This window comes from Lontra canadensis, unplaced genomic scaffold, assembly GCF_010015895.1.
Source record: "Lontra canadensis isolate GAN:19392208 unplaced genomic scaffold, GSC_riverotter_1.0 scaffold63, whole genome shotgun sequence".
NCBI lineage: Eukaryota > Metazoa > Chordata > Mammalia > Carnivora > Mustelidae > Lontra > Lontra canadensis.
Window position 1 is genome coordinate 8,600,031 of NW_022631057.1, and position 24,351 is coordinate 8,624,381.

General features: G+C 49.3%; 1 protein-coding gene across 1 annotated transcript in view; it reads right to left on the reverse strand.

Moving 5' to 3' along the window:
- LMOD1 (leiomodin 1) overlaps positions 1-22,292 on the reverse strand; it is a 40,793-nt gene extending 18,501 nt beyond the window's left edge. The window contains exon 1 of the mRNA XM_032878250.1: positions 21,796-22,292. Within this exon, the coding sequence (XP_032734141.1) occupies positions 21,796-22,056 (261 nt within the window). The 5' untranslated portion in view covers positions 22,057-22,292. The remainder of the gene's footprint in view (positions 1-21,795) is intronic.
- Between the last annotated feature and the right edge of the window lie 2,059 nt (positions 22,293-24,351).

Genomic DNA, 24,351 nt, shown 5'->3' on the forward strand with positions numbered 1-24,351 from the left:
CCTGCCCCTCAGAACCTCTGCTCATCTTCTCTGCCTGGCTAACCCTCTGTTCCTCTTCTCTTCCTCCTCCCTTCCTCTTCCTCCTCTTCCTTTGTCACTCATTACGGGAAACTTCAATTGTACACAGAGCGAGGGAGAACAGCATAAGGAGTCTCAAGGTGCCCATCGCCAGGCCTCCGCAGTTACCGACATTGGGCCGGTCTCGCTTCATCTATATGCCCACCCGCATTTCTCCCATCCTCAGTGACCTGGAGGCAAATCCCGGGTATGTCATTTCATTCATAAATATTTCAGTGCGTATCCTCAAAAGACAGAAAAATTTTTTAAAAGCTAGAATACCATTCTGTTACCAAAAAATGAAGACGGGTAATCCATCGTCATGGCCCGCCAACACTCAGCACGAGGGCCCTCTCAATGGCCCTTGTCCAGGCCCTGGGTTAGGACACGCCCTCCCCCCTTGCAGGCAGAGTTGCCCATTATCCCTGCACTTTTCACAGCTTCCTCAACTGTCCCTGGACTACATGGTGAGTAACTTGAGGGCCAGGACCAGACCTTTATTTCTGTCCCCAGAACCTGGCCTGGCAGAGTGCTTTGCACTTAATAAATATTTGCTGGAATGAAAAGAAAATATTTCCGTCCCCCCTCCAGTGTCCCTACCAAATAGGTTGTACTTGCATATTTCCCATACCAGGGAGCTCAGTTCTTCCTGAAGAAGCCAAGACTTCTTCTTTTGAAAAGCTGATGCTGAAAGCCCTTCTGGTTCCAGTTATATCCCTGGGGTCCTATGGAACAACACTACCCCCTTCTCCTTTGTATGGGTGCTGGATATGTATGTGAGTTTCTGGAATCTTCTCCAGAAGATGGAGAGATCTGCATCTCTCTCCTGGAGAGGCTGCCCTTCTCCTGGCTAAATGAGTTCATTTGTTAGACTGAGCCCACAGCATTCTGATCTGACTAGAACTTTCTGGGTGATCTTGGTTCTGCTGCTTAAAGCTCAGTCCCTCTCAGGTTCAAATAATTTGCAAACATGGGAGGTGTGCCTTCTAGATCTTTATGCCCACTGGACAGGGCATCACGGAGGATAGAGCTCTCTAGCACCCTGCCAGAAACCTGTAGGGAGCCACCACTGACATCCCACCTTGCAGTCCACATCTGTGCATCCTGGCCCTAAGCTATTAGGAGAGGTCTTTTCCAGAGTCTTCTGAAGTCTCCGGAGGGGACAGGACTGCAGAAAGGAGAGAGAACCGTTGGCTTTAACACTACCTCCACTCACTACTGACCTTTCTGGGGGGATTTTTACCCTAGTAAAATGACTCACCTTGAGCCACCATTTTCCAGGTTTCAAACACTTGCTCGTTGTTCTGGAAACTTCCTCCTTTTGTGCTACAGGGTCACTGCTACCCCCAAATGCATCTCCCTTCCAGCAGCTGAGGCCTGAGGAGGCCCAGGTTCTCTGTGTGCCAAGGCCACAGAGAGGGGGATCCCCCTTACTGGCTGAGAGAAAAAGCACACTGGGGAATCTGTCAGAGTTAGGGAATAGCCTGACCGTTAAGCTGAATCTTGAAGCTCCAGGAGAACTGGGAGGTGAGGCTGGTCATGCCACTGGGGGGAAAGAAAGGGAAGTCAAGATGTAGGGGGAAAAAGAGGCAGCAAATAAGGGTGCCAGTGCATTAAATCAGGGCTGTCATGTGGCCGCTGCATAGTCCAGGACCCAGTGAATATGCAAGGGGAGGGGAGAGGTGGGAGGAGATGGGAGTAAAGTTTCAGAGGAGACATTTGGGCACAGGAGACAAGGGAAGCCTTTCTTAGCAGAAGGAATAAGACAGGCAAAACATGTGATTCCTGGAGCACCACACCTCCAGGAATGGTTGGGAAGTTCTTTGCAATTGGAGGGAAGCTGAGGAAGTGGGAGTGAGAGAGGAGACCAGAACTAGATCCTGAGCCAGATCATGACAGATTTCATACATCGTGCTACAGGATGTGGATTTCACCCAGTGGGCGACGGAGAAACATTCAGATCTCTAACCAGAGACATGACCATCAGATTTCTGGTTTCGAAAGACAGCCCTGGCAGGGGTTTGGAGAATGGAGTTGAGGCTGGGAGGAACTGGAGGGAAAGAGTCCAGGTAGGAAACGAACACAAAAGTGCAGGCAAGAAATGGTGAGATCCTGGACCGAGGCTGAGCAGTGAGCACCAGGAAGAGGAGATGAATTCTCTAGACACTTCTGGACACGATTCAGTGAGGTGAGGAATGGCAGGAAGAGTGGAAGATGGTTGTCGAGACTCCCAGTTTGGTCAACCCGATGGACGGTGATGCTTAACAAGGACCATGGAAGGTGAGGATGGGAATTGAGACGATGAAGTATTTGGGCCATGACAGAACTTAAATGGCTAACAAGTTGGCCTTAATAATCATCTTTAGCTCAGGAAAGAGATCTGGGTTTGAGCTGTGGGTTGGGAAGTCACAGGTATGTAAGTAATAACAAAAACCATCAAGAAGAGGAAAGGGATTTAAAAAATAAGAGCGGGGGAGAAGGCCACATTATTTAATAAAATAAATATCTTATCCTTTGAGGTTAGCAAACCCATAATGAGAGACACTTCACACCAACTAGGCTGGCTATTATAAAAAGAAAGACAATAATACATGTTAGAGGGGTGCCTGGGTGGCTCAGTGGGTTAAGCCTCTCCCTTCGGCTCAGGTCATGATCTCAGGGTCCTGGGATCCAGCCCCTCATCGGGCTCTCTGCTCAGCAGGGAGCCTGCTTCTCCCTCTCTCTCTGCCTACTTGTGATTTCTGTCTGTCAAATAAATAAATAAAATCTTTAAAAAATAATACATGTTAGAGAGGATATGGAGAAAATGGAACTCTCATATATTGCTGGTGGGAATGCAAAATGGTGTAGCAATATTGAAAAACATTGTGGCAGTTCCTCAAAAAGTTAAATATAGAGTTTTCATACAAGCCAGGAAATTCACACCTATGTCTATACCCAAGAGAACTATACACATGGGTCTACACAAAACTTACACATGAATGTTCACAGCAACATTATTCACAATAGCCAAACGTGGAAACAACTCACAATCCATCAACTGCTGAGTGGGTCACCAAAATGTGATCTCTACAAAGGAATGTTATTCAGCCATAAGAAAGAATGCTACAAAGATAGCATATGAAAGAAGACAGACCCCAAAGACCACATATTGCGTGACCCTCTATCTGTGAAACGTCCAGAATAAGAAAACCATAGAGACAGAAAGTAGATTCAAGGTTGCAGAGCCTAGGGAAGGGGGAGAGGAACTGGAAGTAATTGCTAACCTGTATGGAGTTTCCTTTTTGGGGTGATGAAAATGTTTTGGGATTAAGTGGTGGTGTTGATTGCACGATTTAGTGAATACACTAAAAAACTACTGAATGGCAACCTCATTGTTATTATTTTTTAAGATTTTATTTGAGTATTTTTTTAAAGATTTATTTATTTATTTTTGAAAAAGTGAGTGCAGAGGGGAGGGGCAGAGGGGGAGAGAGAGAGAGAGAGAGAGAGAGAATCTCAAGCCGACTTCCTGCTGAGTGCAGGCCCGATATGGGGCTCGATCTCCGGATCCATGAGATCATGACCTGAGCCGGAACCAAGAGTCGGAAGCTCAACTGACTGAGTCACCCAGGCGCCCCTAAGATTTTATTTTTAAGTAATCTCTACACCCAATGTGGGGCTCGAACTCACAACCCTGAGATCAAGAGTCACGTGCTCTACTGACTGAAGCAGCCAGGAGCCCCTGAACTGCACACTTTAAAAGAGTGAATCTGGGGCACCTGGGTGGCTCAGTCATTGGGCCTCTGCCTTCACTTGGGTCATGGTCCCGGGGACCTGAGATAGAGCCCTGCATCAGGCGTTTTGCTCAGCGGGAAGCCTGCTCCTCCCTCCCCACTCCTCCTGCTTGTGTTCCCTCTCTTGCTATCTCCCTGTCAAATAAATAAAATCTTTTTAAAATAAATAAATAAATATTAAAAAAATAAAAGGGTCAATTTTGTGGCATGTGAATTATATCTTAATATAAACAACTTAAAGATAATGAAGGGAGATTTTGGTCTCAATTGTACAATGAATGATAGAAGAGTTATACTAAACAAAATCTTATTTTACATATTATGCTTATCTTCTCTTGCTTTACTTTCTAAAGGATAACGATTATATAAAGAATTGAAAGTACAAAAAGAAAAACAAAAAAGTCCCCCAAAACCTATGCGCCAGACACACTACATTGCAGACCAGCACTATCCAGTGGAAGTATAACGTGAGCTGTATATGCAATTTTAAACGTTCTAAAGTAAAAAGAAACAAGTGAAACTAACTTCAAAGTTTTGAAGACATACAAAATATCTTGTCAACACATAATCAATATAAAATTATTTATAAGATTTTACATTCTTTCCTTCTTGCTAACTCTAAACTCTGATGTGCATTTTACACGTCCAGCACACCCCAATTCGGACTGGTCCCCTTTCGAGTGCTTGAGAGCCACACGTAGCAAATGGTACCCTATTGGAAAGGTCAGATCTAGAATGGTTGTCACTTCTCATTTGGCCAGTTGTATTTACCTCTGCATATTTACATGTGTGATGAGCAATTTTTTTTAAAGATTTTATTTATGTATTTGACAGAGATCACAAGTAGGCAGAGAGAGGAGGAAGCAGGCTCCCTGCTGAGCAGAGAGCCCGATGTGGGTCTTGATCCCAGGTCCCTGGGATCATGACCCGAGCGAAGGCAGAGGCTTTAACCCACTGAGCCACCCAGGCACCCCTATGATGAGCAATTTAAAAAAAAAATTTAAATAGTAAAGGGTTTGTGTGACTGGCACCGGAGTCATTAGGAAGAGGCAAGCTGGGAAGACCACAGCCTCTTCCACGGTCAGGCTTGGGGAGAAGAACCTCAAGGAAGGTTCTGCACTGGGCAGAAGGGTGAAGGAAACCGGAGCACAAGGGTCCTGCAGCAGGAGAAGGAATCACCCCGGAACAGCCAGGAGTGCTTCCTGACCGCCTTCCCTGAGGTCTCCCTGAGGGCGGGGATTCTGCTGGCCGTGTTTGCAGTATGAGACAGAATAGCAAGAAAGCTGCCGCCAAGACGGCCACCGGGACTGAAACTATCCTGGCAAGGGGCGCATGGGACATGTTTCATCAATGCGGAGGGAATAAATGCATCTCCTGTTCAAGTGGAGGTCCAAAAGGAAAGCCCAAAACACAGATTTTTTTTTCCCTCTAAGTTACGCAGTTTGTTGCAACCTAAAGTTAGAAGAAAATTCATGACCTTCCTCAGTCGCCAGCTGGGAAACCTCTTTAAGTCTTAATTTCTTCATCTGTCAGACAGGTCAAAGCCTACTTTAAAGAGGCTGGGGGTGGGATGAAGTGAAATAGTGTGGATGGAAATAGCTGAGTGCCTACCTACAGGCTACTCGGTGTACGAGACTCTTTGATTTCTTCTGGGAAGGGAAAGTGACTGCCTCATGACCAGGTACGAGGTTTTAGCTATGGTACTTTCGAGCGGCTTTGGGGCAGGTTCCCCCGGAAGCCGGAGGAGGGACTCACTGTACTTCCCTCCTTGACATCTTCCCTACATCTGGAATTTTCCAAGGCTCGAGGCTTGATTCCCCTTTTAAGTGGTAACAATTCCTTCTTTCCAAGACAAAAGGAAGCCAGGCACACAGTGCATAGGAACGGATCCATTCCTGGGAGCCACAGTGAGGAGAACCTGGAGGTTTGTCCCATTCAGCAGATATCCCAACATCAGGAACTTGACCACCCTCTAGAAAACAGTGTGTGTGGCCTCATGTTCGCCCAGGCTGTGGAGTATGTCCTGGGAGTCACCATCGGTGTCCTCCTTTCCAGCATCCAGGGAGTCTCTCCTCTCCTTTCTGAGTTTTGTTTCCCCACCTGGCTGTGAGTTTCGGCTGAGGGACAGTGTGTGAACGGTTCTATATATCATCCTGTTTGGCTGGCGACAGACACCATGGGGGCCAAGGGCCAAAGGAAGGAGCCTGTGCTCTGGGGATCTGTTTGGGCCCTTGGAAAATATATTTATTAGAAACCATGTAAATAAATGTCCAAATATAGACATGTGGCTCAACCCGGCCATACGATGGACTGTGCTAATATCCACTGAAAATGGTGTTTAGGAAGAATTTTCAGGGATGTGGGAAAATGTCTACACTAGGAAAAAAAAAAAAGCCAAACACAATTTATGTGCCTGTGTGTAAGTGTACACAGTGACCTCTACCACAAAAGGAAAAGTACACACAGATGCATACACCCCCCCCAAAACAGCCAGTGCCTACTATGAAACAGAATTAATGAAACAGAATTATTGGTTATTTTTTCCCTATGTTTTGTATATTATCTATAATGAGTCTTATTACATTATACAGGTACTCCTCCCTTCACGAAAGGGTGCATTGGCGCAACTTTGCTTTCACAGGACCGACGGGACGACTGTTTTCACTAAAAGAAATCTGAACTGGATTTCTGCTTCTACCAAAAAAAAGGGGGAAAGCAAAAATAATGCTCAGCGTTGGTTTTGTGGGAGCCCTCATAGAAGAAGAGCGCACCCCGAGTGGCAGCAAGAGGAGGGGCCCCCCGCACTCCCCAAAGCTCCTTCCCTCACCCCAACTATACTCAGCCCCTCAGCGTCCAACCGCCAGAGCCCTGAACGGTGTCTGTGAGCATCGGCAATTTATCCCCATTTATTCTGTGCATGCAATAGCACAGATGTGTCTTGGGGTATCAGAAAAGCCTAAGAAAGGTTATTTTGGGGGTCTGGGAATACTCAAAAAATCGCCCATATAAATTCGTCTTTGTTTTATGCCATTTTTGCTTGCCAAAGCTTTCACAGGAAAGCCCTGCTTTCGGATAGTGGGGGAAACCCATAAGTATAAGTTATTTTTTGAAGAAAGTCATCTAGAAATAGCAACTCTATGCATACACACCGCCCCCTATTCCTGCCTTTAAGGCCAGGACTGCAGACTGCAGGGGAAAATCTCCTTGACCACTAGAGTCTTCAGTTCTCTGAGGTCATTACTAAACATCTTGGTGATTTCAAATACATTATATTTTTCAGGCAATGAAGGACCAGAGACAGAGACTCTCTGGTTATCGCTAAGCGGCAAGTGCAAGAGATGCTACTGTTGAAGGTGAGATGACCCATCTTGGGAAGACTGGGTAGAAGCAAGTGGGCTCAATGTCATCCTTTGTCACCTGGGATTCCAGGAGAAAAATTAAGTCCTTAATGTCTGAAGGTTCCATTGTATGTAATGACTTAATTTCTTTCCTGCCTATCTAGAATGTGACCTGCTCTTTAGCATCTTTGGAAGAATTGAGGAAATAATCGCTCCATTAATTTTCTGTAGGGCCTAATTCTCTTGCAAAACCCTGGCTGAGAGGGTGCCTGGGTGGCTCAGTGGGTTAAGCCTCTACCTTCAGCTCAGGTCATGATCCCAGGGTCCTGGGATCAAGTCCCACATCTGGCTCTCTGAAGCCTGCTTCCTCCTCTCTTTTTCTGCCTGCCTCTCTGCCTACTTATGATCTCTCTCTGCCAAATAAATAAACAAATTCTTTTTAAAAAATAAATTAATTAAAAACAAAAACAAACCCTGGCTGAGAAAAGCCGATTGTTTGTCTACAAGGACCCAGTCCCATTTCTGTTCCACCTCTGGTCCAGCCTCGCAGTAGTGGCTCCAGTAGGGGAAGGCTGCGTCTACATGGCCACGGATCTAATATATCCAGGGTCATCATATCCACATATCCAAACATTGGGCCTCCCAAAAGGGCAGAGTCTATGAATCCCAAGACATGTGTGGGATCCAAAGAGATAATCTGCTTATAACAAGTTCTCTAGAGAAGCCATATTACCTTTTTCTAGATCTAGAGGAAAAGAGGTTGGACTTCCTCACATAGTCTAGGGAAGCACTCAGATAATGGGAGCTGCCAGCCTAGGCTAGCTGTACGCAGACCAAGTCTTACTGTCCTCTGTAGGGTATATCTGTGGCCCCAGAGATCATGGGCAAACTTGATTGGGTCAAGCTAAAAATGTCAGCCTATAATCTCAGATCCCTAGAGAGCTGGGAACGAGAAGAGCAAGGAAGGAAAAAAAAAAATGGAAAAAGTTAAAAATGAGTCCTTGAGGCTCATTCTGTCCAGAACACACTAAAAGGAAAATATGGCAATGACCCATCCCAACCACTCAGATTCCAGAGTGTAAACTTTTGGACCGATTTAATTGCTTGTTTACAGAAACTGGGAAAAAAGAATCCCTGCTAAATTGCTTTTCATTTGATGATTTGGACATAAAAATCATATTTTCTTTTTATTATTATTATTATTTTTTTAAAGTAAGCTCTACACCCAACATGGGGCTTGAATTCATGACCCAAAATCGAGAGTTGTATGTTCTACCAACCAAGCCAGCCAGGCACCCCCAACACCGTATTTTCAAATTGTCTCAGATGAATGATGAATTCCTAGATGAATTCCTAACTCTGGCAGATTCAATCAGGTGTGACAAGAATAGAATTTGCAAACCATTCGCCCCTCGTTTGTGCAGCCAGGCACCGTGCTCATTGCTGGGGACATAGAGACAAGTAAGAGTCAGGCCTTGCTCTTAAGAAGTCGGGGAAGGGGACGCCTGGGTGGCTCAGTGGGTTAAGCCTCTGCCTTTGGCTCAGGTCATGATCCCAAGGTCCTGGGATCGAGCCCCACATCGCGCTCTCTGCTGAGCAGGGAGCCTGCTTCCTCCTTTCTCTCTCTCTCTCTGCCTGCCTCTCTGCCTACCTGTGATCTCTATCTGTCAAATAAACAAATAAAATCTTAAAAAAAAAAAAAAAAAGAAGGCAGAGAAACAGACAAGTGCTGAAACAAAGGTGTTAGGGGTATGTGTGTTGCCCAAAGTGACAGGAACGGCACACAGAGGGTGCTTTGTGACTGCAGGGGTGGAGCACACAGCCCAGGCTGGAGGGATCGGGGGAAGTAGAAAGCTGTCACCTGAGCAGAGCCTTGAAAGAATCCAGGTTAGCAGGCCCAGGGTGGGGCCAGCATCCCAGTGAGAGGCGACAGCTGGTGCAAAGGCACAGAGGAAGCAAGACAAAGCGAGGCACCATTGGAGAACCAGTGGTCAAGTTTAACTGTAGCAAAGGGTAAAAGTCAAGGAGAAGAATATTAGTAGCTACAGAGATAGAGAGGTGTTGGGCTGCCAGGGGCCTCCTAAGCCACACCAAGGCATGTGAATTTGATCATGGAAGCTATGTTGAGCAACTTGAAAGCTTTTACGCAGGAGAGTGTCAAGATTATGATTCTATTTTATAATAAGACACTGTCAGCTGCGGGGAGGATGGATTGCAATGGGGGGAGAAGAGAGACAGGGAGCTCCCTTGGGAGGTCACGCCATTCTTACGGCTGATAAGTGATACGGGGGAAAGCAGAAGCACCACAGAGAGGAGGACTGGAGGCGAGGGAGGTGGCCCAGGTAGAAGCAATAGGGTTCCGTCACTGGGAGAGTTTGAGAACACTGAGAGGTCCCAGAGTTCTGACCTAGGTGTGCCTAGGTCTACCTAGTTCTACCCCACTGTAGAGTGCAGGAGGAAAGGCAGGCTGCGAGGTGGGGTGAGGTGACTATGATTAATTTATTTTTAGACTAGTTGAATCTGAGACATTTGAGGAGTCCAAGAAGCAAGTGAATGATCTAGAACTCAAAATAGAGATCTAGGCCAGAGATCGAGACAGAGCACCTGGGTGGTAGCTGAACCCGTGGGGTTGGCTGAGGGTACCCACGGAGACGGCCTCGGGAGGGCAGGGCCCTGGAAACAACAGCGAGGCGTTTGAAGGAAAGGCTGCTCTCAGAGGAGACAAGGAGGGAACAGCTAGAGAGAGAAAAAGGAAGCCAGGTGTGCGAGCATGGTGTGTCTTGGCCCCAAGGGAAGTTTTTTGAGAAGGAGAGAGTAGTGGAATACCACAGAGTAAACAAACAGGGTAAGGACTAAGAAAGCCGTCCCCTGGGTGAGCAACAAGGAGGCCATTGGAGACCTTACCAGGACTGAGGTCAGCGCAGGGGCGGGGCGTGGGAGAGTGAGTGTAGATACGATTTCTTACAGCTTGGCTGTGAAGGAAAGGAGAGAAGAGCCAGGGAACTGGAGAGAAAGAGCCAGTGGGAAGGAATGTTGGAGGGGAGCGACAGAGAGAGAGAGAGGTTGAGAGAAAACAGATGATTAAAGGAGCAAAGGTCCCTGTGGAGACAGGAGAGAAAAGTGGGTGGGGGGCATAGCCTGGGGCAGGAGGATGAGATGAGAGAGAAGGGCTCCCCGCTGAGCAGGGAGCAGGTGTGGGGCCCTATCCCAGGACCCGGGGATCATGACCTGAGCTGAAGTCAGATGCTTCACCCACTGAGGCACCCAGAGACCCCGAATGCAAACCTTAATAGCAGGGTTCAAGAAACAGCAGGCAGGACGCGGCCAAAGGACTCACAGCACTCCAGTTGCTCTCAAAGGTGGACGCCGTTAGAAAACATGATGGTGGCTCCCACTTTATTAAGTGCCTACTGTTTGCAAATCACTGTCATTCACTTCCTCAAACTTTCATGCTCTTCAGACGAGGTAGCATCATTGTTATTTACAGGTGAGGAGATTAAAAGTTCACTGGGCATTTTTTCTATGACCCAGCAATTCTACTCCTACGTATCTATCCAGCACAAATGAAGTCATAAGTGCCCCCAAAAGATGTACAAAGGCGTTCACAGGAGCATTGTTTGTAATAGCCCCAAACCGTAAAACAACCTAAATGTCCATTAACAGTGAAATGAATACACAGATGATGCACGTCCATACAATGAAACACACATGGGAATACTCTACAGCAGTGAGATCGGGGAAAAGGCTGCAGACTAGGCAATGTCACTGACGTAACGCCCCTTGAAAGAAGCAGAATACAGGTGCGTGGGTGGCTCAGCGGGATAAGCACTTGCCTTTGGCTTGCGTTATGATCTCAGGGTCCTGGGAGCCTGCTTCCCCCTCCCCAGAAGCCTGCCTCTCTGCCTGCTTGTGATCGATCTCTCTCTGTCAAATAAATAAATAAAATCTTAAAAAAAAAAAAAGAAAAGAAAAAAAGAAGCAGAATACGGGGGGAGCCTGGGTGCCTCAGTTGGTTAAGCGTCTGCCTTCAGCTCAGGTCATGATCAAGTCCCACATGGGGCTCTCTGCTCAGCGGGGAGCCTGCTTCTCCCTCTCCCTCTGCCTGCCACTCCCCCTACTCATGCTCTCTCTCACTTTCTCTCTGTCAAATAAATAAAATCTTATTTTTTTTAAAAGCATAATACAAAAGAACACCTACTGTATGATTATATATGTGTATGGATGTTATATATGTAATGTAAATTTTTATAAATATATACATATATATGTGTGTATATATATATGTATATATATATATAAAATTAAAAACTGGCAAGACCAACCTATGAGATTGGAGAGTCAGGATAGAGGTTCCTATGGCAGGGAGGAAGGGGGTAGAGCCAGAGAGGAAGCAAAGGGTGGGTGGGGGTCCCGCAGGGCCAGCTCTGTTCTCCTTCTTATTGCCTTTGTGAGAATTCATGACACTCTACATTTGTGTTTTGGATACTTTTCTTTTTTTTTTTTTTTTTTTAAAGATTTTATTTATTTATTTGATAGAGAGATCACAAGCAGGCAGAGAGGCAGGCAGAGAGAGAGAGGAGGAAGCAGGCTCCCTGCCGAGCAGAGAGCCCGATGCGGGGCTCGATCCCAGGACTCCGAGATCATGACCTGAGCCGAAGGCAGCGGCTTAACCCACTGAGCCACCCAGGCGCCCCTGGATACTTTTCTATATGTGTTTTATATTTCGATAAAAACAAAGTGTTAGAAAAAATCCGCTATTGTCAAATATAAAATGAGACACAGAAAAGCCATTAAAGAATACAATGAAAAGAAAGTAAAGCTTAGACACGTTCAGTGCTTGTCTGAGGCCACGTAGCTAAGAGACAGTCAAGCCGGGAGTGAGCCCCAGACCCACCCCCCCCCGGCTTGCCTTGCAAACCCAGGGCTGTCAGCTGTGTGCTGGGAAGGGACCCGTGTGCTCCTTCCTTCTCCTTGGGCACGGGTGGCCTTGGGGACAGAAGGTGGAGGCATTGGAGGTGAAAATCTGCTGGATTTTCAGGCCGCTCTGGAGCTGGCTGCTGTCTGTTGACTGGTCACGTGCCAGATGTCAGATCTGGAAGCGTTTCGGTGTTTTCTCTACCCCACCCAGGGAGCACTGAGCATTTTTCTTGTGACCTGACGTTTAACCTCTGACTACTGTCACGGCCTCGTCAGTTTCTCCCCGCTTCGGTCCAGCCTGTGTCCAGCCGTCAGCGGGTCCCTCCCAGAGCAGCATCTTGCCTGCGTCCCCACAGAGCAGACCAATCTCATCGCTCCCTGACCACTTAGCACCCTGCCTCCCTCCTTGCCGGTCTCCGCTGCCTGCCTTCCCCACAGAAAAGGTGACCGCCCACTGCCAAGGCCAACCCCTCCACTCCAGTGCACTCCATCCCTTTTCCAGCCTTTTCCAGCACCATCGAGGGTCCCCGCTCTACTGAACCAACCCCCCTAGCATATAAACATGCTATTGTATTCCGTCTTAAAAAGAAAAAAAATCCCCCTTTAACTCCACATTTACTTCCCACGGCCACCCTACTTCCCTGTTTCCCATTAGAACAAAACTGGGGGGACAAATCGAAGAGACTGGTCTGTATTCTTTATCTCTAGTCCTCACTGACCATTGTCTCTCTCGAGCCCACGCTTTGCTGCAGTGACCCCCCATCTTGTCAAGGTCTCGGTGGCTTCTATCTTTCCAGTTACAACAGTCAATTCTCTATTCTCATCTTATTAGACCTCTCAGCAAGAACGGACACAGTAGAGGCTCCTCCTAGAAGCCCCCTGTCCACTTGCTTTTGTGAAGCTGCTCTGAGCTCCCGCCCACCTCTCTCAGTCTCTTTCCTTCATGGGCCCCTTCTCCACTTCCAGTGCCTAAATGTTGGGGTAACGGAGGGCATGGTCCTTGACCCTCGGCTCTTCATCCACACGTCCTCCCTACGTGACCTCTTCCACGCTCGTGGTTTACAGTGTCATCTAGACGCTAATGGCCCCCAGATGGAGACTTCAGCCCCACCGCGCCACTGAGCTCCAGACTGGTACGTGTTCAGCCAACCCAATGCTTGCTCTTCGATGTCTACCAAGTGCCACGAACTTAACTCATTCAGATCAGAGTTCTTGATCTCCCCCAAACCACTCCTCTTCCATTGTTTTCTACCTCAGTAAATAGCATCAAACCTAGCCCAGAGCTCAGGCAGGCCTGGGCCCCCCACCCCTCTCTTTGCCCCAGTGAGTTAGCCAGTCCTGTCTGTGCTACCTTTGAGGCGTTTCCTGAATCTGACCACTTCTCCTCCAGCCCTCCTCGGCCTCTTGCCTGAGCTACTGCACACCTTTCTAGCGGGGCTCCCTTCTCCCCCAGGCTTGCCTTCCTACCGTCTATCTGAAAGCTGGCAGAGTGACAGATCCTTTTAAAAACCTAGATCAGGGGGTGCCTGGGTGGCTCAGTGGGTTGGGCCTCTGCCTTCGGCTCAGGTCATGGTCTCAGGGTCCTGGGATGGAGCCCCGAATAGGGCTCTCTGCTCAGCAGGGAGCCTGCTTCCCTTCCTCTCTCTGCCTGCCCCTCTGCCTACTTGTGATCTCTGTCTGTCAAATAAATAAATAAAATCTTTTAAAAAAACAAAACAAAACAAAACAAAACAAAAAAAAACCTAGATCAGATCACATCTCTCCCTTGCTCCAAACCCTCCAATGACGTCTCACCACCCTTGGAATAAAAATCCAAAAATCCCTCTGCTGAGCTGTAAGGTCCTGCATTATGTGAATCCTGCTGACTTCTGGGGCTTTATCTCCTCTAAGCCCCTGACCCCACCACTTGCTCGCCCTGGTCCAGTTACACTGGCCTGGCTTTTCCTTGGACATACTAAACCTCCTGCCCTACCCAAGTCTTTCTAGGTGCCGTTCCCTCCATTTGGAAAGCTTTCTCCAGACCTTCCCATTGGCTGACTCCTTGGGTCCTTTCCAGGCTCTGAGCCTGAGTCACGTCTTAGGCGGTGTCTTCCCTGACCACTTTATAGGAAATCATCACAGACCTTTTCCTGAAAGTGCATTCTTCTCCTTTACGTGTATGTGCCATATATATGTTCTATGGGATGTACATATGTTCTATGGGATCTGTATATTGAAGAACGTGTATTCTCTGTCTCACCCATTAGAAGCACCCCAAGAGCAGGGACCTGGTCTGTCTGACTCCGTACTCTATGCCAGCCTTCAGAAGCGCCTAATACAACAGAAACTTCCTAAATAGTTGGAGAATTAATGATTTAGTGGAGTCGTCCTCCCTCCTGGTAGATACAAAACAGAATTCTTAAATCCTGCCTTGGAAAAGGATGCTGAGACCTGGAAAGGGTGGAGGGAAGAGCAGTGAAGGCAGGAGAGGAAACTCAAGTTCAGGGTTTAGCCCTCACTACCAAGTTTCCAACCCAGCACTCTGCTCCCAGCTTTATGAATATTATTTTGCTTTATTTTTTAAAAAGATTTTATTTATTTATTTGACAGACAGAGATCACAAGTAGGCAGAGAGGCAGGCAGAGAGAAAGAGGGGGAAGCAGGCTTCCCGCTGAGCAGAGAGCCTGATATGGGGCTCGATTCCAGGACCCTGGAATCATGACCTGAGCCGAAGGCTGAGGCTTTAACCCACTGAGCCACCCAGGTGCCCCCCTGTTATTTTGTTTTAAACCTCACAACTATCCTACAACTAGGTGTTGTTTCCATTTTAAAGATGGGGAACTCAGGTTCAGAGAGGTAAAGTAATTTGTTTGGGCCACACAGACGGCCACCAGCAGAGAGGATCTGCTTCCAGATCTAGCCAGACTCTGAAGACGCTAAGCTCAACACGAACTCAATACATTCTATACCCAGGGCTTCATGGAAGTTACGCCCCCAGGATGTTCCACCTGGGGAGGGGGGTTCCCCACAGTCCTGCATCGGTGGGGAGGAGGGAGGCTGCTGACCTGATCTGGAAGTCAGGGCTGAGGATGTGATCACACACACACACACACAATCGTCCTTCCCTTGAGGGAAGGCAGGTGAGGGGGTAGAGGTATGTGGGAGCAGCCCCCACCTATTCTCTCCTAAGCGGCACCCTGCCAAGCTTGCTGGTCGTTTCAACAGCAGACCCCAGACACAAGTGAAGCCAAACAGTTCCAAAACAGCCTAGGCTTTTCTGAGCTCCCGGAAGTTGCAGACAAGAATTCACTAGTCCCCAGCCCTCCCCACCAGTGCCCATTTACCCTGCGTCTGCCCTGTTTCCAACCCAGCCACCCAGTGCAGGCCCTTGAGCCTGGGGCATAAAATAAATTAGGCTCAAAGACACGGAGAGAAGGGGGCCAGGCAGGAAGTCGTTAAGTAAGCTTGCTTGCGTTTTTCCTTAAGCTAGCTCCTTGCCTCTCTGCCTCCACAGTTCTCCCTTTCTGCCCTTCCCTCCCTCCTGCTGACAGCTTGTCTTTTAATCTCATGAGAGATTAACAAAACAAAGGTTGATTTGGCAAACAGGGGTATAAAGTCTGAGGAATTTAGGGGAGGAGAAGTTGGTCACCGGCTCACCCACCAGACACTTTTGGTGCCTTAGCCAATTTAATCCTCACGATAACCCTTCCAGACTGATGTCATCCTCCCTCTTGACAGTAAAGCAATGGGCCTCCAACAGCTATATGTTAATGAAATAGCATTAATAACACCTTTGAGTCTAGAAGGTACTCAGGAAAGTTGAGGCTCTTCCTTAGGTCATGAGTGATGGTGGGGGTGTGTGGGGCAGAAGCAGAATCACACCTGGTCCCGTCTGGTTCCAAAGCCCCACCAGCTTTCTATTCCCCACACTGCCCCTGACTAAGGGGGCCCTTTAGGGGAAATGAGGCTCTGAAACCCCTTCTTTCCTTCTGGTCATGCCAAAAGAGATCCAATAAACAAGAAAGCACAGCCTGATCTGGAAAGGACTGTGTAGTACGGTCCAGGATATTCTTGTTTACCCAACTTGGCAGACAGAGGAATATCAGCTTCTCCTCCCCCGCCCCCCAGTCATTGTGCTTTGTTGCAGTGACTGCAGTGTGTGTGTGTGTGTGTGTGTGTGTGTGTGTGTGTGTGTAGACTTCAGGGGGGTGGACTGGATCTCCAAGGACAGCGCCCTTGACGCCTCTGTCTTCTATAGGTCTCCCAGTGCACTCCACCAGGGTTTTGCGCGCCATGAGCCAGCTCTGGTAGGCTGACACGGTCCCCTACAGGTACTCCAGAGTCTTTTGGGGGAGACAGAGAGGCCAAATGAGGGTAGCCAGGTTACATGAGGATTTTGTCTCCACTCTGGGTGTCTGCTCACATCTGCCTCTTCCTGCCTCTATGTGGGGACCCAAAGCCCCCAGCCTATCGGATGCCCTTGGTCAGTGGGGCTCATCCCCCTCCCCTGACCATCTGCATCTCTCCGCTCATGTTTCATGTTTACATCTCCTCCTCCGTCCTGCCTGGCCTGCCTCCCTCCTGCCACGTGTCCTATCCTCCCAAGCTCTTCTCCCTGCTTTGGTCCTGCTGAGAAAAGGTGAGCAACAGGGGTGGGGAGACTGTGTGTGGACCAGGTGCTGGGGCTTTACAGCTTAAAATCCATCAATCAGAGAGTCTATACATGAAGAAGAAAATGTATCAACTATGGGTAGGAACAACAACAAAAACAAACACCTGGGGATCCCACCACCCAGTCTAAGAAATTGAGTAACTACTTTTTCAAACTGGAGGGAGACACCTTTCAGACTCCAGGGAGAGAGATTTAAACTTGTCTAACCCTCCCTGGGTGCCCGTGGTCGCCTCCCCAGGTCCACAGGCCCCCATCACCTCTTCTGCCCTCTCCACCCCAGGGCTATTTTGGGTGTGTACCAGTCGGGGTTAATCTCCTTAATCGTTGAGCCGTGCTGCCCAGGGCACTCTTGATAGGGCTCAGCCCTCTGCAAAGGGCAATCTGAGGGTTGTGCTGCCGGCCTCCGGCCTTCCTGGCATCCCCATCCTTATAGAGGAGCCATGGACGCTGGGCCATGAACTGGGCCTGGTAGGGGAGGGGAACCGCTAGGCTGTGTGAGCCAGAAACCCGCAGGGAAGGTCGGAAGGCTGGGTGACTGGCTAGTGGGGTGCTTCTGGTTAGCTTCTCAAGGAAGAACCTGAAAGAGCTTCCTCACCCCCCAGTTCAGCTGCTTCTGCTCCTGGCTGGGCACAGGTGCTAATCCCCATTCCCTAGTAATGCCAGGGAGAAGGACAGGGGAGGCAGGCTGGAGATTTTCTTTCCCACTTGGGAAGGAAAGAGAACACATGAGTTGACCTGCTGGGATCAGGTTCCTGAAACCTGAGCCAAGCACACGGGTTTCCCTGAGCTCTTGGCCACACACCTGCCCAGGGGTTTTGTCTTCCACCTGGACAGAAGGAGAGCCCCCCGAAGGACTAGGGGAGAATGCACAGGCTGAGAGGTCTGTCCTTTTAAAGGGAGGGAAGCAAGCCAGGGGTCAGCTCTGCCAAGCCCCACCTCCCCCTCCTAACATTCATTCAATAAACAGAGGTTGAGGGCCCACCTCTATGCCAGGCCCAGTGTTAGCCCTTGTCCACCAGAATCACACAAGCCGGTGAGGAAGAGAGATAAGAAAACAGGATGGCGTTGGTCCAGAGTGGCCCGGAGTGCTCAGATCAGATATGACGCCGACACTTGCCGGCCCGGCAGTCAGGGAAGACTCCCTGGAGGAAGTGGTGCCTGAGACCCGAAGGAGGCACAGGGGTGGGGTAGAGAGAAGAGTATTGATGAAGCAGGGGGTAAACCAACCCAGGACAGCCCTGGAGTATTCTATCCACTGAAGGAGAAGCCTGCCTGAGACGCCACCAGAGAAGCCACAGTCTACACCCACCCAACAGTATAGCCAGAATATGAATCTTGGGCCTCCTCTTCCCCTGGAGAAACCAAAACTTAAGACCCAAACTGGGCCAGGCTTCCACTCTCAGTGTCTGTCTAAAAAAAACCAAACCAACCTTTTGTTACGGAAAATGTCCAGCCTATGAAAGTAGAGAGAGCCGTGTAATGGGCAGGCATGTGGACCCGTCACCCAGCATCCAATGTTATCAACTGATGGACAACATCAGTTCACCCCACCCCTGTTCACTCCCCTTGCCCACATTACTTTAAAGCAAATGCCCTAATCCTATCAGTTTTTCCTATAAATATTTCAGGATTTGTGTCTTTAAAAGGCAAAGATCCTTTAAAAAGTGTATCCATGGGGGCGCCTAGGTGGCTCAGTGGGTTAAGCCTCTGCCTTCGGCTCAGGTCATGATCTCAGGGTCCTGGGATTGAGCCCCACATCGGGCTCTCTGCTCAGCAGGAAGCTTGCTTCCCCCTCTCTCTCTGCCTCCCTCTCTGCCTACTTGTGGTCTATCTGTCAAATAAATAAATAAGTAAATCCTTAAAAAATAAAAATAAAAATAAAAAATAAAAAGTGTATCCATAATACCATTTTCCCACCTAAAAGGAATTAACAAAAATTCCTAATATCTAGGCAGGATTTACTTCCCTAACCCACACTCGGTTCTAACACTTTGAATCCGGAGGTCGCACTTGGTTTTACTGTTTATGTTCCCAGTCCTGGGGGCAGGGATGAACAATCAGCCGGAGGAGACCAGTGTGATAGCCCCGGGCTCCCACAACAATATGTGAATTGGTAGTCTAAGCCCTGTCACACCACTGTGGGGTTCTGTATGTGTGTGTTTTGTGATCCTAATTAGATGATAAATTCCTCAGGACAGGGGCTGGCATGATTGCCCTTTTTTGTACCTGGGTGAGGAAGAGAGAAGGAAGCACGGCTGGGTACTTGTTGCTGTGTGAACTTAGGGCCGTTACTCAGCTTCTCTGAGCCTCAATTTTCTGATCTGTATCACGAGGACGAACATAACTATCCCCCAAGAAGTGCAAGGCTTAAATAAAGGAAAAGGTGAAGATGCTTCACCTGTTGAAGATTCTCAGTAAGTAAATGCTCACTTTGCTGCGCTTCCTAGAGGCAAGTTACTCTATTTTTGACTAACTTCCAGTCAGCTCCTTAGGGGAGCAAAGGCCACTCGCAGGGAGAGCTACAGTCAGTCCAGCAGCCTGGAGCCCAAGCGGGAGCCACTCTGTGTCTGTGCCGTCCAAGGCCCCCCAGCCTGAGCACCCACCTGGGACTTGCTTGTTTATTGCTTACTTTGGCCCCTAGCTGAGCAGTCGGACTTGGCTTTAATGGAAGGGAGGGGCTGGGCAGGGGTAGACATCAGTGAATTAATAATTGCATAGCTGTCATTTATCACACACTTATTATATGCCAAGCCTGTGCTAAGTGCTTTCCACTATTGTCCTCTCGGTTCTTACAACAATCCTGCCGGCTGGATACTGTGTAGCTGAGGGGAGGGCGGCAGACTGGATAACTTGTAAGTTATGCTCTTAGGAAGAGAGGTTGGTACTCAAACCAGGCTTTTCTGGCACCTAAATCCAAGTTCTTAAGCCCGCACTTACTAGCTTGCTAACGGTGCTGAAGAAGTCACTTGGTCGGTTTCATTGCCATTCATCCCGACTTACAGAGATGACTTCTGCTCATGGCTCATGATGCACCCAGAACTCCACTCAGCCACTCTGGCGACACATGCCTTTGGACTGGATGAGGAAGAATGGGCACAGCCTCTCTCCCCAAGGGAAAAATGGCCCCAAAGCCATCTTCTCATACTGAAGATACACATACACACACCACCCTCCATTCCTTGACTCGGACTCTGTTTGCAGAAACAAGCTACCACTGGCAGGGGCGAGGGAGGTGGGGCTGGGGAGGTGAGGTTCGCCAGGCTTTCAGCAAATTGCATTTGCAAAAGGAAAAAAGCCTTTTGCAAATGTAATTTCCAGGAGCCTGAGAGCCCCTCACACTCTCCATAGCCTAAGCATCCTGCTTTGGGATTAAGAATGTTCTGCATTTGACTTTAGCCTCAGGAGTATCTTTCTGTATACCAGAAGCCACTGGGCACAGAGTCTGGGGACTAGGAGGGAGGGAAGAGGAGGGTCGGGCTCCAGAGTGGAAGTCAGGGGTCCAAGTGGGGGATTAACAGAGAGGCCAAAGCCTTGGGTGTGCTGCCTGGCTTTCCCTACATGTCCCAAAGCTGTCTTGAAGTACCAGGCCCTCACAGGTAGTCCCCTATATCCTCTCATCCTTTCCATGAATGTTCTAGTATTTGTTCATCATTATCTGAGTGGCAGCATCAAAGATAATCCCCTTGTCCACAGGGTAATGAATTTCTGAGCCTTCTGACTCCCCTCGCTCCTAGCTTCTTAGTGAAGCCTTAAACATGGGCCAAAGGTGGTAGGGACAGAGAGAGAGGTCCAGTTCCCCTATCTCATTTTCCCTCATCCCTCCCTCCCCCATCCCTACACTCAAGGAGCCAGGGCTCTGTCCGCAAACGTGCTCTGTGACTAGTGTCCGGCACAAACTCCTACCCAGCCAGACATGTCACAGAAGTTCCGGGAGATACTGTTGCCTTTCTCATTCCCTTTGGGAGAATGAACATATCATGTGAACCTCTGGGTCTTGGTTTCCATAGAAGTAAAACAAAGGACAAGAACTGAGACTGAACTTTCTCATGCAAGAATCCACAAGGACAAGAGACGTGGCCAGTAAGAACCAGCTCACAGAGAGAAGACAGTTTCCCCACTAACCCCTCTCTACAGCGGATGAGGGGCTCTATGAGTCACACTCAGGTGGAGGCTAGTCTAGTTTGTCCCAAGAAAACTCACATACAAACACATGGCAAATAAAGAACTCCTCCAGGCCAAGCCAGGAAAACAAAAACAGGTTTTGCTTAAGCCCATCCTAGACATCAGCAGATGTTTCCAAAATGGCCCTCCTTGCCCTTGCCCTTCCACCGTCCCCTCCTCAAGGCACAACCCTGCTGGGAACTATCTTTATCCCCCGACAAAGGGGACTTGCTGGCTTGTAAAAGGACTTACGACTAAAAGGAAGGGATGTTCCCTCAAGATGTTCCTCTTGAAATACAAACCCCAGCTTCCCTGCGAGGGTAACTGAAGCCACCAGGTGAAGAGCATTTCCCACCTCACAGATCCCCGACCCTTGCCCCTGACTCCTGACCGTTGCTTTGGGAAGCTCACGTGCCCCCGGGCTTCCTCAAATCATCCGTGTGCCGCGAGTTGCCCATGGGGCCAGAGGGCTTGAAGACAAGCAGTTCTGCAAGGAGGCCTGACTTTCTTTTCTGGGGTGACTGCCAAGAGACAGCACGCATCATCCTATCCCCTGCCTTCTCCCCCACAACGGGTAGAATGAATGTGCAAGGGGACAAGGATGGAATCAACTTGACAATGAATGCTTCAAGGATGTTCTCCAGCTCCCATCCTACCAGCAACTCTATCTGCCACTGCGGGATGCTGAGTTCTCCCAACAGAGCCAACTTGTGCTTTATAAAAGAAATTAGGGGTAAGAGGTTCACGCTGCTTGCTCAGCAGACGGTAATCGGTTCTGAAGCGTTCCATCTTTTGCCAACGAGACCTTTTCCTCAGAGGAGAGAAGCATCCCAGTCACGAGTGCCCCCTGCCCTCCCCGCCCTCCCCCCTTCCCTCCCGCATATTGCTCACTCACGTCCATGGACAGCTCCCTCTGAATAAGCTTCTTGGTCTCCTTTTCACAGAAGTTGAGCATGGCTTCCCGGTTGTACGTGCCCACGGACTGCTTCTCGGTCTGGTTTCTCTGCCGCAGGCCCACAGGGATGCTCCCGTCGGGGTCCACCACGTCCAGCTCCTTCTCCAGCTCCTCCATCTCCTCGGGAGACAGGGTGGACAGCAGGCTGTCGATGTCGGGGTCTTCACTCACCTGCCGGCGATACTTGGCTACCTTGGACATCTTGGCAAAGTGGGCTGTGGTTCTTGCAGAGTGTTGGGGGAAAGCTAGGGGGGTCCTGGGGGCGGGGGGCCGTGAGGGGGAGGCACAAGCTGGTCTGGATGTGCAGAGTGGGCTTGGGAGCAGACCCCCAACTGATTGAGGACGTGGCTCTTCTGCCCTGCCCCGCAGTGCCACAGGTGCCCAAGCGTTAACTGCAAGCTCGCTGGGAAGCCCCGGGCTAGTGGACCCGGGCTGGTCTCGCAGGGGGCCAATAAGACTTGACAACTGCCCAGCCCTGAAAGGAGAAGCCAATCCCCACGCAGGGGGCGGGTCCCGCCTCGCTGTCAGAGCCGTTTGAAACTTGAGGACATTCCAGGGAATCTTGGAGCTCTGTGTGACCAAATTTAGTACAGAGCATTTAGCCTTTTAAAGACAAAGGGGCCACGCAATGAGAAAAAGATACAAAAATGCAGAGGCTGGCAGAAACTGATCAGAGCCACAGGAGAGCCAGAAAAGCAGAGACGGGGCCATGGAGGGCAGGGGGCGGGTCAGGAACAGGCCAGCCCCAGGCATGCCGGGCTCAAGCACATATCTGACGTCTGCATCCGGCTGGCTGTTGTCGTGATCGGTGCGTGGTCCCCTGACTCCTTTCTACTGTATTTGGTAATGTGCTGGGGGACTCCCGGCTGTTTCCAGCCACAGGAAAGATAGGTGACTCCAGATACCCCAAACTACCCGCCCACCCATTCTCTCTGCCCAGGAGAACCCGTGTGCCAAGCATCAGAGGTTTAGCCACTACTTGAGAGAGAGAGAAAGAGAGAGAGAGAGAGAGGAAATAAATCTTCACTGTGTACCCAAACTGAAAACTGGTAGGCTGTTCGGGGGGGGGGGGGGTACGACCCGCATAAGTCAGAGAACTCTTAAAGGACTGTCCATTTCTAGGAAGCGCCAAGGCTTTTGGGAAGAGGGTTCAAACCCCCCTCCACTCTCATCTGCTTCTTCCTCAGCAGGGGCACCTGTAGACAGACCTCCTTTGGGAGGGCCCAGCAGGAGCCTGCGGGTTGCCATCCACATGAAAATCCAAAGCAAGATTGAGTGTGTCTTCAGGGAAATATAATTCTGGGCTGTTGGGAGGGATACTATTGCAGCAGGCCTGGCATGTTTCATAAAAGGGCTTTCCACTGCTCATCCATCATGCTGCCTACACAAGTCACAGAGACACTCAATCTCCTGCTCCCCCCGCCTCCTGCCACCAAATCCCTTCTAGAAGCCCTGGTGTAACCCATCGGGGTAGATGCTTCGATCTTTCCTGGCCTCTTTCCATCCCAAGCCAGAGAGAGACAGTCACCTGATCAGCATTTGCTGAGTCCAGGGATCATCTGGGTCAAAAAGTTGGCCCTGCGTTTAATGTCTACTAGTCCAGCTTTAGGTTAAGGCTGAGGTGGGGCCAGGACTGACGGGAGGGACTGGAGTGCAGAGGTGAGGCAGGTAGACCTGAGAGGCAGGGTGGAAGACGGGCTTAGAGAATCCTGGGGGTTGTCATTTTTAAAAGGCAGTCATCATTCTGTTGGTGAGTCGGGAAGCATGTATTTATGGAGTGCTGACTATGTGTCTACCAGGCACTATAGGGTGAGAGATACAAAAATAACTACAACCTGCTTATTCTCTTTAAAAATGTATACGTGGGGGGGGGGGGCAAAACCTAATTATACTATAAGGCAAAGTAAAACAAGACAGGTGGAAGCAATTGTGAAAAGTCCGACCGAAGACACAATAATTTTGTAGGAAGCAGTCAGGGTGAGCAGCCCAGAGGGTATAACGAAGGGCTTGAGCTAGCCTGAGGTGGACTTTAGTTTCATCTGTTGGGTGGAAAGGACACTTCCCGCACTGACAGCATGCCTCTAGCCCAACCCCACCCCTACTCCGGCCCCGCCTTGGGTCACTCAGTCTCTACTCTCGCTCTTGCCTCAAAGGAGATTTCTGGAAGAGGCATCATGTCCAGGAATCTCTGGCTCTGGAGCCACCATGACCAACCTTGAGCCCCCAGTCCGCCAAAAGCAGCTCTCTCTCCGGCCTCCAAGGATTTTTCCTTCTTAGGCTTTTTACCAATGATGTCCACTCCTCCAGGCCCAGGGGCAGCCTTTGTACTACCTGGTCTCAATGGCCTTCTCTCTGGGTCCAGTGGTCTCTGCTTAAGGAACACACTCCGAGAATAAGTCCACAGCTTCCAAACTTCAAGGCAGGACTTGTGGCCTCCTAACCTATGTTTCTACCCACAAACCACTGAGTCTTCTCTGCCTCGGGTCCTGTCATTCC